This window comes from Acartia tonsa, chromosome 7, assembly GCF_053477335.1.
Source record: "Acartia tonsa isolate MP-2025a chromosome 7, ASM5347733v1, whole genome shotgun sequence".
NCBI lineage: Eukaryota > Metazoa > Arthropoda > Copepoda > Calanoida > Acartiidae > Acartia > Acartia tonsa.
The window spans coordinates 28,980,448-29,000,437 of record NC_137266.1 but is presented as its reverse complement, the minus strand read 5'-3'; the positions used below and the strand labels follow the sequence as shown (position 1 = coordinate 29,000,437).

Below are 19,990 nucleotides of genomic sequence, written 5' to 3'. Positions count from 1 at the left end.
GCTCATCTACATTTTCAGCAGAACTTAAAGTCACTGGTTAGTTATTATATGGAGAGCACTGAAAAGATTATTTTCTATCTTTTTATAATTTTTTTAGAACCACCACAGATATTGCCATTCACATTTGGTCAAGGGGTCATCAAAGAAGGTCAACTAAGACAATTGTTGTGTACAGTAGTTCAAGGAGATAAACCTATTAGTATTAAATGGTCCTTGCAAGGAGAAGATCTTGGCCCTGGGCCAGATCTTACAACTACCCAGTTAGGATCCCGCACCTCCATGCTTATGATTAGTGAGGTTAACTATAGGCATACTGGTACATATACCTGTACAGCATCCAACCCTGCAGGTTCATCTGTGCATTCAGCAGAGTTGAAAGTTACTGGTTAGTTTATTATTATGTAAAGGGAAGGCACTGTTAATATCATTATATATTGTTTAGAACCACCACAGATACTGCCATTTTCATTCGGTAAGGCTGTTATCAATGAAGGTCAACTTGGTCAGCTGGTTTGTACTGTGCTCCAAGGAGATGAACCTATTAGCATAAAGTGGTCATTACATGGAGAAGATCTTGGGCCCGGACCTGATCTAACCACAACTCAAATAGGATCACGCACCTCCATGCTTATGATTAGTGAGGTTAATTACAGACACACTGGTACTTACACTTGTACTGCATCTAATCCTGCAGGCTCAACTACTTATTCTGCTGAATTAAAAGTTACTGGTTAGTCTTTTATTAAGAGGAAGGCACTAGAAATACATTTCATTTTATTTGTTTAGAACCCCCTAAGATATTACCATTTTCTTTTGGCCAAGATGTTGTTAATGAGGGTCAACTTGGACAACTTGTTTGTACTGTGATCCAAGGGGATGAACCAATAAGCATTAAGTGGTCATTACAAGGAGAAGATCTAGGTCCTGGACCTGATCTTACAACATCACAACTCGGATCTCGGACATCTATTTTAATGATCAGTGAGGTTAACTATAGGCACACTGGAACATATACATGTACTGCATCTAATCCTGCAGGCTCATCTACACACTCTGCAGTTTTAAAAGTTAATGGTTAGTAAAATAAGGGTAAAGAAGGCACTGGAAAATTCATTGTAATTGTTTTAGAACCGCCTAAGATATTGCCATTTTCATTTGGCAATGAGGCAGTGAATGAAGGGGAAAGGAGGCAACTTCTATGCACAGTTATACAAGGGGATGAGCCACTTTCTATGAAATGGTCTATGCAAGGACAAGATCTTGGTGTAGGGCCTGATCTTACAACATCACAGCTTGGATCACATGCATCAATATTAATGTTGAGCTCTATAAGCTACAGACACACCGGTACATACACTTGTACAGTCAGTAATCCAGCTGGGACTGTATCTCATTCAGCTGATCTCATTGTTAATGGTACATACTAGGTCATTATGCAGGAAGGCACTTGAAAAATATACTTTTGTTTAATTTTAGAACCACCACAAATATTGCCTTTTTCATTTGGCAACAAAGCAGTAAATGAGGGTGAGAGAAGGCAATTATTGTGTACAGTTGTCTCAGGGGATGAACCATTGTCTATGAAATGGTCTTTACAAGGGCAGGATCTTGGTCCTGGACCTGACCTAAGAACTACACAACTTGGAACACACACATCAATATTAATGCTAAGCTCAGTTAACTACAGACACACTGGAACTTACACTTGTACTGTTAGTAACCCTGCTGGAATGACGTCACATTCAGCTGAACTTGTTGTGAATGGTAATTACATATTAGGGCTTAAGGAAGGCATTGGAAATATACATAGTTTTTTTATTTTAGAACCACCAAGCATTCTTCCATTTACTTTTGGAAATGCAGCTGTAAATGGGGGGGAACCAAGACAGCTGATTTGTTCTGTTATTAAAGGAGACTCACCTCTTCAAATTAGTTGGTCATTTCAAGGAGTAGATATTGGACCTAACCCTGATATCATCACGTCTCAACTTGGAGAAAAAGCTTCTTTGTTGATGATTAGTTCAGTTTCCTACAAACACTCTGGGCTATTTACATGCCAAGCTAGTAATCTAGCTGGGACAACTTCATTCTCTACTGAATTACTTGTAAATGGTGAATAAGAATAAGCCCTGGAAATTATCTTTAGTAAAAATTTTTTTAGAACCTCCCAAAATTCTACCATTTTCATTTGGGGAAGAAAGTGTGAACACAGGAGAATTAAGACAGCTCTTATGCACTGTTATAAAAGGAGATGAACCCCTTTCTATAACTTGGTCAATGAAAGGGGAGGAGCTAGGTGTTGGACCTGATCTTACAACTTCTCAACTTGGTTCTAGAACATCTATGCTTATGATTAGTGACATAGACTATAGACACTCTGGTTTGTACACATGTACAGCTTCTAATAAAGCTGGTACAGCATCCCACACTACTGAACTTAAAGTCAATGGTAATTAAAAGTGGAAGGCATTGTAAATATATTAAATTCTATCTTATTGTTTAGAGCCACCTGTAATTGGACGTTTTTCCTTTTCTCGTGATGTTATGAATGAGGGAGATTTTGCTCAAATTTCTTGTATAATAACATCTGGTGACCAACCTGTTAAAATTACCTGGTCTTTTCATGGTGAAGGCCATAGTCCAACTAATCTTGATGACAATGGCATTGCTATATCAAATATTGGGTCAAGAATGAGTATGCTTGTAATTGATCAAGTAAGAAATACTCATCAAGGAAACTATACTTGTCAAGCATCTAATTCAGCTGGCACAAGATCTCACACTGCACAACTTAAAGTTAATGGTAAATGTAAGCAGGAAGGCATTGTAAATATTTTCTTAATAATAATGTAAATTTTAGAACCACCAGTCATTGGTCCATTCTCATTTGCACAAGAGGTTATGAATGAAGGAGACTTTGCTCAAATATCATGTGTTATAACTTCTGGAGACCAACCTGTTAAATTGACTTGGTCTTTCCATGGGCATGGACAAAGTCAGGGCAATCTTGATGATAATGGCATTGCTATATCAAACATTGGCTCAAGAATGAGTATGCTTGTAATTGATCAAGTTAGAAATACTCATCAGGGAAACTATACTTGCCAAGCATCTAATTCAGCTGGTACAAGATCTCATACAGCCCAGCTCAAAGTTAATGGTAATTACAATGGAAAGGAAATGGATGGCACTGGATTTTCTTTTTCTTAGTTCATTGAAAGTATTTTAAAAACTAAAACACCTTTTATTTACTCTTTAAACATCTTTTTGCAGTCACAATAGCACACAAACACAAATATTTTATTTTAAGGACTTAATTTGTCAAGTAAAATTTTTACATTCCTTTTTTAGAACCTCCCATGATGCTTCCTATAAGTTTTGGATCTAATGTTATGAGTGAGGGAGATTTCGCTCAAGTTTCTTGCATTGTCTCTAGAGGAGATCAACCTCTAACTATCTCATGGACTTTTCATGGAAATGATATTTCATCTGAACTTGGAATTATAACTACACCTATTGGCAACAGAGGAAGCATGTTGGTGATTGGAAGTGTTGCTAATCACCACAGGGGAAACTATACATGTACAGCAAGTAATAAAGCTGGTGTGCGCCAAGAAACTGCTTCTCTAAATGTCAATGGTAAATGACTATATCACAGGAAGGTTAAGTCTTATTTTTTTATCTAGAACCCCCTGAAGTAATGGCAATGGCTTTTGGTAAAGAAGTTATGAGCCAAGGAGATTTTGCCCAAGTTTCTTGCATAGCAGCTAAAGGAGATCAGCCCCTATCTTTTACATGGACATTTCATGGCAGTAACATAACTAATAATCTTGATATCATCATCACTCCAATTGGTTCCAAGGGAAGCATGCTCATAATCAGCAGTGTTGACTATAAACACAGTGGTGACTATGTTTGCACTGTGACTAATGATGCAGGAACTAGAAAAGCATCAGCTGAGCTGAGAGTAAATGGTAAATTATTATAGAAGGCATTGTAAATATTCTTTATTTTTGTTTTAGAACCCCCTGATCTATTGCCAATGACATTTGGCAGAGATGTTATGAATGAGGGAAGCTTTGCTCAACTTTCTTGCATTGCTGCCCAAGGAGATGAACCTTTACAGCTGACATGGACATTCCATGGCAGTAAAATATCTTCAGATCTTGGTATAATGACTGCACCAATTGGTACAAGAGGCACTATGTTAGTAATCTCTAATGTTGGCCACAAACATAATGGCACATATACTTGTACTGCAAAAATCATGCTGGCACAGCTTCAAGATCAACAGTTTTGAAAGTTAATGGTAAATATTTGTTGGAAGGCATTGGCATTATCTTTCTGTTTATTTCAGAACCTCCTGATCTGCTACCAATGACATTTGGCAGAGATATTATGGATGAAGGTAGCTTTGCACAGCTTTCTTGTATAGCTGCCAAAGGAGATGAACCTTTGCAGCTTACATGGACTTTTCATGGCAGTAAAATATCATCTGACCTTGGCATTATGACTGCTCCTATTGGTACAAGGGGTACCATGTTGGTTATTCCTAATATTGGTCATAAACACAATGGAACTTACACTTGTACTGCAAAGAATCATGCTGGAACTGCTTCTAGTTCAACAGTAATGAAAGTAAATGGTAATTATTTTTAATTCAAATGCAAAGCACTGGATTTATCTTTCTATTTAGTTCCACCTGATATGTTGCCATTGAGATTTGGAGCTGATATCATGAATGAAAATGATTTTGCACAAGCTTCTTGTGTTGTCCGGAAAGGAGATGAACCCATGAAAATATCTTGGTCTTTTCATGGAGCTGATATTACATCAGATACTGGCATCATAATAACTCCACTAGGAACTAAAGCCAGTATGCTCTCCATTTCTAGTGTAAGTCACAAGCACAGAGGAAATTATACTTGTACAGCAAAGAATGATGCTGGGTCTACTCGTCAGACAGTTGAGCTGCGAGTCAATGGTAATTTCAATTTGTTTGGAATAATGGAAAAGTCACAGCAAGGCATTGAAAACAATAAATTCTTTCTTTCAGAAAGGTAGTTCTTAAAACTGTATTTCAATTGCTGCAATCTTTTCTTTGATATACATATATACAAACTTCATCACAGCCTTGTTCATTTTTAAAGTTATAGACAGAAGGACAAATTGATGATAAATTAGATGCTTATTTGTCAATGAATTTTCACACGAAATATCTGGCATTTATCTCTAGTTCAAGCTGAGAAATCACATATTTTTCATGGATTATGCATAATCATCATATATTAATGAACAAAAAGACAGAAATATTAAGTTGCATATTAGTATTAATTAAAGCAATACACAAAGACTCAAAGGAGAAATAACATTTCCTTCTGTAGAAATTTGATAAACCAAAGATCATTACAGACAGGCTATTGGACCAAGAGAGTAATAGCAAAATCTTATAAAATTAAATATAACAAGAATAGCAGCCAAGTAAATCACATTTTCAACTCTAGTTGTTCAGACAGGCCAAATAACTTAAGCTAAAGAGTAGTTAACAAAACAAATAATTATGAAACTTAATAAATGAATCATTGTAGAATTATACTTTGTTGCCCTGACTAAATTAATTTCTTGTATTTAATCTATAATTGATTTGGGGTAATTAATTTAAAGCTATTAGCTAAATGTCTTCTGGCAAGTATAATACATGACCAGAGTGTTATTGAAACAATACACTTCAATTCATTAAGCTTAATTAGTTTCTTCCTATTGTAAAGAGACGAACTATCCTTTAATCCATTAGTTTTAAGAATAATTTGTTTTGTTTAAAATTCTTGAGAGTTTAATTTGAGGTGTGAAGCAAATTCCCACACAATAATTACAATTTCCTTACCGGCATATTTGAACTGTCAAAGTTGTAACACACCACTCCTTAATTTATACAAAATAATAGTTTGATTAGTAGATACATAGGTAAACAGTATCAACCCAAAATAAAAATAACTAATCTATAAATATAGATGTACAATCAGACATCTACCTGAACCTCCCTTTTTCGTCTGCTAGCAAATTGCTTTCTGCTCTTTAGTAGCGACTTGGCTGCATTAATATTCCAGACGTTATTGGTTGATTTTCAAAGACCCAATTGAAAGTCGGCATAGGGTCCTTGGAGTGGTGACATAGAGCTATTTATCCCCTTCCTCCTCTATTGTTTTACTCGAATATAAAAATAATAAATACAAATAATGGAAAGGTATACAATGAAGTGTTTAAACAATTTAATTCAAAGGTTTGCATCTGAATTAAAAGTAAATTTAACTATTATTTAGAATTTACAAATAATATTCTCTTATAAATGGTAGTAATATAAAATCATGAATGAAATAAATTCATTTTGAAATGCACTAGGAGTGCAGTTTTGCATTGCATACTTCTTTTACTCCAACACATACACACACTTGTAAACACACACACACACAAATTTTACACATATTTACGCTAGACACTCTGTCTAGGAGGGGATGGGGGGCTGGAAGGGGGACAATGTTTTGATAATCAGCTGATTACATCGTAAGCTGTCGTAACAGCTGCAATGTTTACGTTACGGCATGGGCCAGGGGGAATTACGAGGAACGCGGGGTAAGGTGTCTGCTTTCCTCTGTAGTATTCTCACTAGCGGCATCTTGCGGTGAATTTTGGCAATATCTCCTTTACTCATAACATCAAATTCCCCAAATGAAAGATATGAATCATCATATAAGGATAAGGTTTTAATGATGATTTCCCAAGAAATTTTCAAAAACAAATAGAAAGATATTTCCAGTGCCTTCCTGTGACCTTTTTTTTATTTTTATAGTAAAAAAAACTCTTATTACACAAAAATATCCCTACCCCATGTAAAGATATGTTTTTAATTTTACATCAATTTTTTTTGTAATAAGAGCTTTTCTGTATAAAGCTTCTCATAATTTACTTATGCTGTTAGTCTGTATTTAAAATGGTTGAAATCTTTCAATTTTAAGGTAAAGGTAAATTATCCCTAAAGTGTTTTTTTTCAAGAAAGAAAAATATATCATGCTGCTACGCTCTGTGAACTGTTCGTTCTTGTATATTTTATTCAAAGTGTTTGCCTTATCATTAGTATTAAACATTTATTTAAAACAGAAAAAGAGTAAATACTATAAAGAAAAAAAGAAAAATAATGAATAATATTAAGGCAAACTCTTATTTTTTACATGACAATACCTACTGAAGTTAAACATCATATGTGACCTGTTTAATACTATGATAAGTTTATTTTTCATAAAAATCAATGAAATAATTTTAGAATATTGATTACTTAAGAAATTCAGGTGCACATATCATGTTTAACAAAAACGGCTCTATCCCTTTACAACAGTTAGAGGATGTTTGTCTGTAGCTTAAGTTCTCGCTTAACACTGGGGCATTATTGTTTTTCTTTAGGGTGAAGCTTTTTAAAGGTCCGTGGAATGTTTATAACTATTCAGATAGATGGTACCTGTATCCTCCAGCTTAGAGTCGAGAAATCGACCTTAGAAAAAAATTCTCTTTCAAAAGTTGCTATTTTCTTTTTAAAACTTAAATTGAAAGTGAAGGGTCAATACACTCCTCTCCCCTCCCTCAAGTGCCCCTAGAGGCATCTAGGGGCGTATCCTCTAGTATATAGAAAATATTAATAGAATCTTATGAACATAAAAGAATAGAATGCCCAGCTCTTTGATTGCACTACATTTTGTTGATAATCCTAAATTACAACTGTCTTCTGATTTCTTTTTTTCGATACTGACTTTTTATGCATTATTCGTATGTAACAAACAGTTATTCTTAACATCAATTATAAACGTCCCTTACCAAGAAAAAGTTATTTAATGGTATTGTCATGTTTAACAATAGTTTTTGCTTTAGAAATACATATATTATATAAATAAAACCATCCTAAAAACACTCTTATCTTAATTTTCCCCCAACTTTGTGGTAATTACAGATTAATATGCTAAAGGATGTATTTTTATCATGATTAAGGAAATTTTGAATTACTACAAATTTATTTTTTCTGCCCTCTTATGTACTTTTAAAGCAAAAACTTCTTCTTAAAAGATCCGTAGGTTTTTTCTAAGGCCATTAAATTTTTGTTGAATCAATTCAAAAAGGTGTTATTAATAAGATTTCTATGAAACTACGTGCGGATCTTTATAAAAAGTATTGATAGGTTTCTGTTATGAAATATATTTTTTTTGATATTTTGAATATAGTTAAATAAGAAATCTTCAGTAATGATAATATAATAACAAAAATATATTTCACAGAAATCTATGTATAGTATGTAATCTTCAGTAACACAAAAAGTTATAGAAACTTACAGAGATATGCCAATGGAAAAATATTACATTTACTTCTCTCTTAATTTCTTTTCTTTTTGTGTATACTGTTTATCATTTTCTTTTCCTTAACTAATCTCAATTATTATTAATTCAGTTCCACCTCGTTGGACCGTAGAGCCAACGGACAAACAGTTTGCCCAAGGTAGTGATGCCAAAGTAGATTGCAAGGCGGATGGATTCCCTAAGCCTCAGATTTCATGGAAGAAGGCCGCGGGTAAGTGTTAGATTGCAGGGGTTTTTACAAAAATACTTTTTTGCTGCAACATTTTGTGTTAGTACAACATAGTAAGTTTTCTTGTAAAATAAGTACAGATAACATTCTAAAGAAAATAATAGTGCATTTCCCCTGTAATCTAAGTTTAAAAAAGAAAAAAAAAGAAAAAAAGGTTTGATTTCTCTTTATCCTCCCCCAATATAGTTATTAATCATTCCTGGACCAATAAAAATTTTCATAGTAAAGGAAGACAATATCGTTTCAGCGGTTAGCAAAATCCTTCGATTCACACAAACATACAGACAGATATCCTGTTACTTTTATATAAGGATAAACAATAGAACATTAGAGCAAAGATTTTAACGTAATTTAATTGTAATACTGTTTTTCAAGGATCCCAGCCAAGCAACTATAAAGACCTGGACACACAAATCAACAGCAATGTCAAAATTGTCGATGGTGCCTTGGTACTTAAGAATATTCAGAAGGTAAAATAACTTTTAGTTTAAGAGGTTTGGTGATTTTATGTTGAAATATAACTAGTCAATGTGATTTTTAAAACACTTTTCTATAATCAGAATGTTTTCTTACGTCAGTAACTGATGAGTTCCTATTATAAGTTGTGAAATGATATGATCGTCCTATCGATTTCAAACCACGCATGTGAATGTAACAGTGGGAATAGATTTCACAATGTAGCAACTCTTTAACTATTTCAAAATAGTCTAAATGCTAGCATTAAGCCTACAAACCCCAAAAAGTTTATTATCAATCTAATTCATGAATAGTTATTTCTCTTTAAAATACCATGGAAAGTTTTTTTCTTCAGATTTACTTAAATTCTAATTTGTAAATAAGTCCATTCATTTATTTTATTCATTAAGAAACCCTAAAAATATTTGCCAATTTGTACAAAAATAACACAAAATATTTTGTTTTACTTACATAGAGATTAAATTAGACTGTTTTATTGCATTAGTTTATATCTATTCATTATTAAATTATTTTAATTAGGGGGATGCTACTTTTATTCAAAAATGTATATGCTAATTTATAGCAGAAATAACAGCAATTGATAATGACCTCTAACCCTGCGGGAGCGGCCTACGTTTCTCAATTGCTGGCTTAACAAGTTTGGGGACTTTAGTGAATTGTGATTAGTTGGTTTATTAAGTTAAGTAACGGTTCAACCATTTATTTTGCCCTACAGAAGGGGTAATTTTGTGTATCATCATTGGAGAAGTATATCAATTTATCGGTCATTGTCTTATTCTTTTTTAGATCCCTGGAAATAGCTGACCTTTTCTCAAAATAACAAAACTTAATGTTGTATGTAAAATTTCAGGCGAGCGAAGGGTACTACCTCTGCAAGGCAACCAACGGCATTGGACGTGGCTTATCAGCTGTTATTTACATCAGCGTTCAGGCGCCACCAAGCTTTGAAATTAAGACAAGAACACAGACCGCATTGAAGGCAGGCCTTGACAAATAAATTGTTTAAAACTGTAGAAATGGATATAGAATACTTGGATATCCTGATAAAATATTTCTCCCAGCTGGCTAATGATAACGATACCTACGATCCACATCCCCTTATGACTACCCAATCCCCTCCTCCTCCTTAAGGAACGTATTGATCAGTTTCTGGGGACTATATTAGCAACCTAAGTTGATGATAAAAACTCCCCTGTCACAATATCCATGTATCCCATTTCCATTACTGTAAAACTCGTTATATAAGTATAGTTTTCATTTTTTGTCTATATATTCACTTAACACTCTTACAGTTTTTTTAACATTACTTCTTTTATCCAGCATTTTTTATAAACTATAACTAACTTGTTTACCAAATTTTAATTTGTCATCATTACCCAGGGTGAATCTACTGTGTTATCCTGTGAGGCGAAGGGTGAGAAACCTATCGGTATCCTCTGGAATCTGAACAAGAAAAGGCTGGATGGCACCACGGATCCCAGGTAATCTTTTTAATTTTAGTGCAGATCTGAGTTTATATTCCTTTCATATAGACAGATAGAAGGAAAAGCACAATTACCAAAGAAAAATACATGATTTCTTACTTCATTTCATCCCCTCATCTTGATTTAGAATCTAGGGGCTTTTTTAAAAGGAATTAAAATACTAGCTTAAAACTACAATTGAATATATGAGACCTCTCTGAAAAGCATATCCGAGTTTGACCAGTCCTTTCTGAGATCTTTAGCTTCAACCAAAGAAGAAATTCACCTCTTTATATGATAGGTGCTTTGGTTGTAAAAAAAATACAAGATGCACTAAACTAGAATTCTTTCTTAATATTTTAACATTAAAAATGTTCAGATATACAATTCGTGAGGAAATTCTGCACGACGGAGTGCTATCAACCATCTCCATCAAGCGTACAGATCGTACAGACACTGCCATATTCACCTGTGTGGCAACCAATGCATTTGGAAGCGATGACACCAGTATCAATCTTATTATACAGGTTTGGATTTTTTAGTTATGTTGTTGGTCTAGCTGTAATCATAACACACTTACTACCAGCTATTTTTTTTTAATGTAAAGAATCCCTAATCTGAATGATATTTATTTGCTGAAATGGATGTATAACATACGTGGATATCATGACAGGAAAAAAATGTCAATTTAGGTTGCTAGTTACCCTGTCATTTATTGGCCAGTATGTTTGTCAAGTAGGAGGAGAGGGAATGGGGAACAGGGGGTGGAGGTAGGTGATCGTTATTTTAGCCGGCTACAATTTTAACTTCATTAAGAGTACATCATTTTCTGGTGTAAGATCCAAGTAATAATAAATCCATTATTGCTGGCGTATGAATCTTACCAAATAGACTAAGTAGTTTAGTTTGTCCAGTAAGATCTAAAAGCCACTGGACCAGTAGGTCCTTACCTTACTCTCAGGCGAAGCCCCAACTGCTTACAAGACAAAATAATTTGTGACTTTTTTCATCAAAAATAACCTTTTAAAATATTCAGGAAGTGCCAGAAACGCCCCAGGGTCTAAAGGTGCTGGACAAATCTGGACAAAATGTGAAACTATCCTGGCAGTCACCTTACAACGGAAACTCCAACCTCACCAGATACCTCATTGAACACAAGCCTGTCAAGGGCACCTGGCAGAACGATATTGAGCGTGTTATGGTTGGCGGTGAGGATACCATTGCTGGCGTGTATTCGCTCCGCCCAGCTACCGCTTACCATTTCCGTATTGTGGCGGAGAACGCCATTGGCTCATCTGGTCCTAGTGATACCATCACTGTTGAAACTTCAGAGGAAGCACCTTCAGGTATAGATTTTTTTCAATCAGTCTGACGGTCAGTAATGATTCTTTTTTTTAAATTTCAGTCGCGCAGCTAGGGAATGTTTTTCGGTTCTCCGACTGTTAGTTTTTATGTTAAGCTGCAAGTGAAAAAAAATGGCTTTTTTTATTTTTTAGGCTTTTTTTATGATAATTTTTAACAATAAAATTTTTCTCAGGACCCCCAGTCGATGTAAGATTATCTGCAGTTGACCAGCACACCCTGTTGGTGAGATGGAAGCCACCGCTAAAGGAACATTGGAACGGTGACATCCTTGGTTACTATGTCGGGTATGTAGGTTTTCATTTATGATTGCAATATGTATTTAATAGCAAGTATGAATAGGAAAGTTTGATATCTAAAATGTTCTTTTATTCAATTTAATCAACTAAAAACTAAGGATACCTCAAATAGGAAATTTTTAATAAACACTTTATCTTTTTCATTGGCTCAAAACTTTGGGTACTTTTATTGAATTGTTTGATTTCAAAATATTAGTGTCCAAACTTTTCAACCAATAGTTCAATCCACTTTTTTACTATCTCAAATTAAACTTATGTATGGTCAGTCATATATTTTTTAGAATGCGCCCTCATTGATAATAATAATGTTCATAGGTACAAGAAGACCGTAGTCGGATCTGATAAGCCATACCTCTTTGAGACCGTGGAGTTCTTTAAGGTAAACTACATGTTAAAAAAGCTTAAAACAATTCTTAAATCTTTATATAAAATAGCCTAAAACCTTCACATGGTTTATTTAAAGCTGGCCTAAAATATAATACCCAGTTCAGAATTTATTGAGATCTTAAACTTGAGAGAAAAAATCTTACTACTTTATAAAATAGGAATATATAAAATATATTTTTTTTTTTTTTTTGGGGGGGGGGGTGATGTTACAATTAAAAAACAAAGCTTAGTTTGTTTAACTTATATTATCATCAAACCCTAGAAATATCCATATTTTTAAAATTCACAATTTAACAATACAAAATATAAGTTCATTCAACTTTTAAAAATATGTTTACTAAGATAACTTTAAAAATATTATGGAAATTTTATAAAAATCTTCAAAATAACGCGTGGATACTGTTTTATTTATTTAAAAATAAACTAAAATATTTAGTAAGAAATGTGGATTATATATTTATTTATGTTACTTGATATCAAAATATTAGTTTTCAGATTATTTTACGTCAATTTTGAGGTTTTATTTGTTATTATTTTTATATATTTTCAAATATCATAATAATTCTGAACGTATTAAAGCTTGTCTTTGATTCAATTTGTCTTAAATGCAATATTTTGGTGTTGGTGTTCTTTAGACTTTTGAAAAGCGTTTGCTGATTTTAAACTATTTAAAAAAAGATAGTTTTAATAAGCTATAAAGTATTCAGTATAACTATATAAGAATATTTATTGATTGCATCGTATTATAGACAACTTTCTGTGGATATTAAAATAAAAAAAAAATATAATATTAAAATTAATTGTGTTAGCCTCGAAGGGCCGAAGGCCCATCTTTACAAAACTGGTAGGTATTGATTTATAAATTTTTATTTTGATATTTGTGAAAAATTGTCTGTAATACAATACTACACATGATTTTTCAAATGGCTGAGAACCTGTTATAATCCAGTGGATATTAATCAATTTCAAAGCCATACTTGAAAATGTAGCATCAACATTTTTTAATAAATATATGAAAAGTACATCCTTGTTTATTTCTAAAAACAAAACATCTATATACGTCAGAAATACGCCTGTATTCGTATTATATTATTTATATATTTTCATTTAAATATTTGTTGTATGACAACATCCATATGATTTCATTGTGTAAAGTTGTTAAACAATATTTACAGAATTTCTACGCTTTCTAGAGTATACCTCATTATTACAAGAATCTTTATACAAGGTTTTAAATGTATAGGACTATTCTATAATCTACATTTATTTGCAGGAGCGAGGAACTGAGCATTCTCTACAGATTTCCAACTTGGAAGTATTTACCAAGTATGCTATTGTCGTACAGGCGTTTAACAGGATCGGACAAGGACCAATGAGCGAAGAGGTATTTCTTTTTTATACATTTAATTACCTAATCTGCCCTCTGTTTACTTTTTTTCCGGGGATCTAAAGGGATAAGATATGGTCGATAAATTGATGTGCATCCCAATGATGATAGACAAACTTACCCCTTGTGTAGTTTACAATTAGTGATTGAAACGTTTGGACACTCATGTCAATAAACCAACCAATCAAAATTCAATTAAAGACCCCAAATTTGTTAAGCCAACGAATAAGAAAACGAAAATATAAAACTTTTGAGACTAGTGTAATAAACAGCCTTTTGTACACTTCCTCTCTGCTTCTTTCCGCTTTAAACATCAACTAGCGGCTTCGCCCCTAGCCTTTAGGGGCTTTGCCCCAAGAGGTTTGATCAAACCAATTTTTCGTATTTTAAATCTAAAAGAAAAATTTTAAAAAAACTTTTTTTTGGGGGGGTGGGGTAGTCAACCCCACTATTTCAATTTTGGTTTTAAAAAGAAAAAGAAAATTTTTTTTTGGGGGGGGGGAATTTCATTTTTTGGGGGGTATGGGGTGTCCCACCCCCCAAGAAAATAGTTATAAACCTTCCCGGGACCTATGAGAAGCTACCCTGTAAAGGAGAACTCGATCGGTTCAGCGGTTAGCGAGATCCTTCGCTACAGACAAACAAACAGACATCGTTCTACTTTGTATTATAGATAAGACTTCATATCATTATCATTAGGTACTTTTTAATTTGCCCAAAATAATTAAAAATCTTTTTTTACTTATCTGTAGTTTGTTATATAATTAACCTTTATCAAAACAAGGAAAAACTAAATTTTTGTGGTAGGTTGTTGAATTTACAGCTGAAGGTGCCCCCTCCCAACCCCCATCAGAGGTTATTCTAACTACACTGTCATCTCAAACCATCAAGTAGGCACAGTTTAGGACTTCAAGACAAATGTTTTGTGATGCAAAATAGAGACTTCAATTTAAGCCTTAATGAAATATTTATGCTTTAAAAATTCCTTCATAGTTGTTTTTTAAACTTTTTTTTGCATTAACACAAAAGAAATTTGCAGTTCTAAAGAAAACTCAAAATAAAAATTCACAAAAATTTGAATTATATCCCTAAGAAGTGAATCAGCTTAACATTAGCTTTTGAGAAAAAAAAAGGCTAGGTGCACTATAAGTTGATTGTTGTAATCAACGGTGAATTCTTATAAAACTTTTTTGGCTCACTACATCACTAAAATAGTGAGGCAAAATTATCCCCTCTAAATTTTTAGCGAGCCTCATTAATTTTAGTTTTTAAAGAATTTTTAGTTTTTTTTTAAAATTTGTTTAAGATATAGGTGAATAATTGAAATAAATAAACATAAACCTGACCTTTCATATAATTGTAATTTCAGGGTTGAATGGACCGGTCCCCCTCCAGAGACTGCTAACGGAGTCATCAAGGGATACAAGATTGTCTACGGACCTAGCAGAACTTGGTATGTACAGTTTCGTCGCGGATTTTTAGAATGATATTACGTAGATTTTTTTTCAGGCAATTATTTTAAAAAAGAAAGCATAGAAAATAAAAATAAAAGTTAAAAATAGGATGATTTCTGCTTTGTTTCAGAAAGGGTTCGACAGCCGCGCGGCTGTGGTTTAAAAAGGTTGCGACTGCTTTTAAGTTTGACTGGCTAAAACAATAATGTATTGATTTTTAGGTACGACGTAACTACCCACGACTCCAAGATAGTTCCTGATAAGTTTGCTGAAATTCATGGCTTGAAAAAGTACACTAACTACACTATGCAGGTGAATTTTACTCTTTTATATTTTCTGCATATCTTACTATAAAATGTTGAATTATATCCCGTTTACGAGATCTTTTTGACACACATACACACACAATTTAATTCTTTTATGTACAATAGGACTTGCGGCTACGCCCCTAGAGGCCTATAGGGACTCGAAAGGAATTTAGTTTTAAAAAGAAAAAAAATATATAGGAATCTTTGGGGGGGTGGTTTTTTTCCTGGGAAGAGTTTTCTTTGAAGGGTTGAGTTACCCTCCCCAAAAAATAGTTTTAAACATTTGCTGGACCTTCGATTCACTGTAAAAGAAAACAATATCGGTGCTGCGTTTTAGCGAGATCCTATACACAGACAGACACACGTAATGATACTTTTATAAAAGTTAAAAAAATCCATTTAAAAGTAAAAAATCATATTTTCAAAGGAGTAAAACAGAACTTGAATGGAAACTTTTTTGATGTTAAAATTTATTTATTTTAAGCTTATTTATTAAGAAATAGTTCTCAATATTTTTAATTTATTTGAATAGCACTTAAAGGAAGTATTTTTCCATTTATCCTGAAACTTTCTATGGGTTTTTATTAAAAAGAGATGTAGAAGGAAATCTTACAAGTATATTTGTTTTAATAAATAAGAAGTCTTTTTAGTGGAGTATATTTAGGACAGATACATTTACTCTTGAAAATTTAAAAATCTAATTATGGTCATACAAACAGTCTGATTCAGACAAAAGATGCTAGCATGCCAGAGGACATTGGTAAATCTTTAAGTCTTTTAAAGTAACGTGAACAAAAAAAGGGTATAGCAGAAATGTAAATACTTGTGGGGATGTATAAAAGGGAGCCTTTAAGAATCATATATGAATTTGTGAATAATAACTATTCTACTCTCTTTAAAATGTATACAAAGTACTAAGCTTACATGAAAAAAAGGCAGTAAACATAAAATATTACAGTTGATAAAAGATACCAAATAATAAAGTACTTAACAAATTAAAGAATAGAGTTAATTTTTTTGGCAAATAAATTAATTTTTAAAATTTCAGGTACTTGCTTTCACTAATGGCGGTGACGGAGCCCGTAGCCCTGTATCTACCGCCACGACGGAAGAGGACATACCCGGTGCACCTGATTCCGTCAAGGCTCTGGCCATGACTGACGCCTCCATTCTGGTGAGCTGGCAACGGCCCAAGGAGCCGAACGGTCTGATTAATGAGTACACTGTCTACATCAAGGAGATTGATAGATCCAGAGAACCTGCACCGAAAAGCTTTAAGGTAAAACATTAGATTGGATAAATAGATTAATTTCTTATTGAAAAAAAAGGTGCATAATTTTTATTCCTTCCACCAATTATAATAATTTTGTAATGCTTTCTCGACTATTTGAATGGGCCTTTCTTTAGATTTTATATATGCGTGTTGTAGCAGCATTTTACAAGTATGAATTTTAAAATATAAAAGCACCACAAGTTAAGTAACTAATATGATTTGGCATATTTTGACTTAATCAAAGCATTTGATTATTCTTATTATCTTTTGATTGTAGAACAAAGAAATAATATGGTTTAAATCATGAAAATTTCAGGTGAACGCAATCCAGATGAGCTACCTTGTGGAGAACCTGAACCAGAAGTCCCGCTACGAATTCTGGGTGACCGCTCACACAGCTATCGGCGAGGGTCTGCCATCAACTAAGGCCACCATTTCACCCAGTTCAAGGATCCCGGCTAAGATTGCTTCTTTTGATGAGGTGATTACATAATATAGTTTACTAGCGGATACGCCCCTAGAGACCTCTAGAGACACTTTATTGAAGAAAGGGGACGGGGGGGGGGGGAGTTCGACCCTCCATTCTAAATAAAAAGTTTTAAAAAATTGTGGTAGTCATTTTTTCTAGGAGCGATTTCTCTTGGAAGGGTAGCATACTTATAATATAAACCTTCAGTAAACCTTTGAGAAGCTTTATTGTATATGAATACTGAAAAAAATAAATATCCTTGGTTTTAATAAAAAGATTGTAGATATTCTGCAAAGATTGCTTTTAAAAAGTCTAGTTTTATCCAGGGATCTAAAGGGATAAGACAATCGTCGATAATTTTATGTACAACCCTAATGATAATACACAAATTTACCCCTTCTGTAGATTCTAATTTGAGGTTGTACAGATGATGTACAGGCTCGGCACTAATTAAAGAAAAAAATGTGAAATTTTTATTGTTTAGGTATTTACCGTTGCAGCCCACCGAGATATCAAGATGCCCTGTATTGCTGTTGGTAGTCCCACACCTGAAACTACTTGGAAGGTATATATGTTGTTGTTCTTGTATTGTTATTGGTAGTCCCACACCTGAAACTACTTGGAAGGTATGTATGTTGTTGTTCTTGTATTGCTGTTGGTAGCCCCACACCTGAAACTACTTGGAAGGTATGTATGTTGTTGTTCTTGTATTTCTGTTGGTAGCCCCACACCTGAAACTACTTGGAAGGTAAGTTGTTGTGTTGACTATATCTTGACTTCTCATGCAGAGGGTTAAGATCGATAGTTTGCGGTAGAGGGGTGCCAACCTCCCCAACTTTCCTTTGAAATCATGAAGGCCGGTCTTATCCGTTTTTGACCCCCAAATGGTTGACACACACCTTCCTGGCAAGCCACCGGTTAGGCAATAGGATTTGAAGAATCACTTATTGAACACACCATACGTATTATTGCTCCTATGAAAATAAAATGTCAAAACAAATTATATTACACTTTTTATTTAGAATAATGTATTTGAGATTTAAAAAGATATTTAAAATACCTAAGCTAAAATCAATTTATTAGTGCAAATAAAATTTAAGAAATATCAATATCATACTTGTATTTTTATTTCAGGTAAATGAAAAAGAATTTGTGAAGGCTGACAGAATCCGACTGTTGCCAGATGGATCTCTACACATTACTAACGTCAGCAAGGAGGATGCAGGTGTGTTGTAGAGCAGATTTGATTTTCTATCATTTACTCTTTAGTACAGCTATTGTATAACTAGGGCACGTTCTGTTTTCAGTAAATCTTCTAAAGTTGTAATTTATACCTACCTACTTTAAGATTTTATATATTTTGAAATGTAATCCAAACATCCCACAAGTTTTTTAATTTTTTTCTGTAGGTACTATTGTTTACTGTTCTTTTTCATTTTTTATATATTTGGTGTATTTAACTGTTGTCTTGAAAAAAATATTTTTTTTCTTTTTCTTAAATTGCCTATCGATCAGTGCTGCCCCCTAAAATAAATTGAAAGAGAGTATGGGGTATTTTTTCCTACGCTATACCCTGCAGGGTTACCTTGTTCCTATTATAAAATAACCTAACCTGATAAGAAGAAATAAACAATCAGACGAAAAACTACCCCTCCCCTTATTTAAATTGGTTTCAAAAAAAGGAGGATGTGGAGTGTCTGTGTTCGACTAGGTACTTTGAGGGAAACCGCTAAAATTAAATTTCTAGGATCCTACAAGTGTATGGTGAACAACAAGTTTGGCCAGGATATGGTGACCCACACCCTGATAGTGAATGGTCCTCCAGAGCCCCCCATGGTTATCCTCACCTCTCAGACTACAGACTCCATCACCTTCAAGCTCAAAACAGAGGATGAGGTAAAATCCCATCAAGTATAACTTTGAAACCGGTTAATATCCGCTGGATTAGAATCGGTTTTGAGCCATACTGAAAAATTATACATCTTTTAATTGTACATTTTTTTTGTTTATAATACGATGCGAGAAATAACTATTCGAGTATGGCTTCGCAACCGATTAATATCCGCTGGATTAGAACCGGTTCTGGGCCATGCTGAAAAATTATGTATCATTTCATATTATGGACACTTTTCATAGAAAAATTAAATAAAATCATAAAATGGATACCAGTTCTGTTAGCCCGGGTCTTCAGCCCCTATAGGCAAACAAAACTAGAATTAATCTTAAAACTTTCATTTTATTTTCCGCTGAAAGCGAAAGTAATCATCCTTGTTTTGTACCCCTTGCGGATATGACAATTTTTAATCACGTGTGCTTCCGGAACCAAATATGTTGGAAATAGAAAATTATTTTCAATACAATTCTCTATATTTTATATTGAGTAGTAAGGAAATAAAACGTGTTATGTTTTAATAACTTTATGAAAGCATATTTTAAAGTTTAGTAATTTTGTAAATTAAAATGTATTTGGTGTTTTTGATGTATTT

The 19,990-nt window shown here is 33.5% G+C and overlaps 1 protein-coding gene across 1 annotated transcript in view; it reads left to right on the top strand.

Moving 5' to 3' along the window:
- Positions 1-19,990, top strand: part of Dscam1 (Down syndrome cell adhesion molecule 1) — a 134,756-nt gene that overhangs the window by 94,530 nt on the left and 20,236 nt on the right. The window contains exons 16-33 of the mRNA XM_080168100.1: positions 2,861-3,160; positions 8,488-8,607; positions 9,001-9,095; positions 9,953-10,081; positions 10,483-10,583; positions 10,945-11,092; positions 11,602-11,911; positions 12,103-12,214; positions 12,542-12,605; positions 13,887-13,997; positions 14,808-14,890; positions 15,370-15,453; positions 15,676-15,766; positions 16,811-17,041; positions 17,352-17,516; positions 17,989-18,069; positions 18,639-18,729; positions 19,252-19,400. Coding sequence (XP_080024226.1) covers positions 2,861-3,160; positions 8,488-8,607; positions 9,001-9,095; positions 9,953-10,081; positions 10,483-10,583; positions 10,945-11,092; positions 11,602-11,911; positions 12,103-12,214; positions 12,542-12,605; positions 13,887-13,997; positions 14,808-14,890; positions 15,370-15,453; positions 15,676-15,766; positions 16,811-17,041; positions 17,352-17,516; positions 17,989-18,069; positions 18,639-18,729; positions 19,252-19,400 — 2,465 coding nt within the window. The remainder of the gene's footprint in view (positions 1-2,860; positions 3,161-8,487; positions 8,608-9,000; positions 9,096-9,952; positions 10,082-10,482; positions 10,584-10,944; positions 11,093-11,601; positions 11,912-12,102; positions 12,215-12,541; positions 12,606-13,886; positions 13,998-14,807; positions 14,891-15,369; positions 15,454-15,675; positions 15,767-16,810; positions 17,042-17,351; positions 17,517-17,988; positions 18,070-18,638; positions 18,730-19,251; positions 19,401-19,990) is intronic.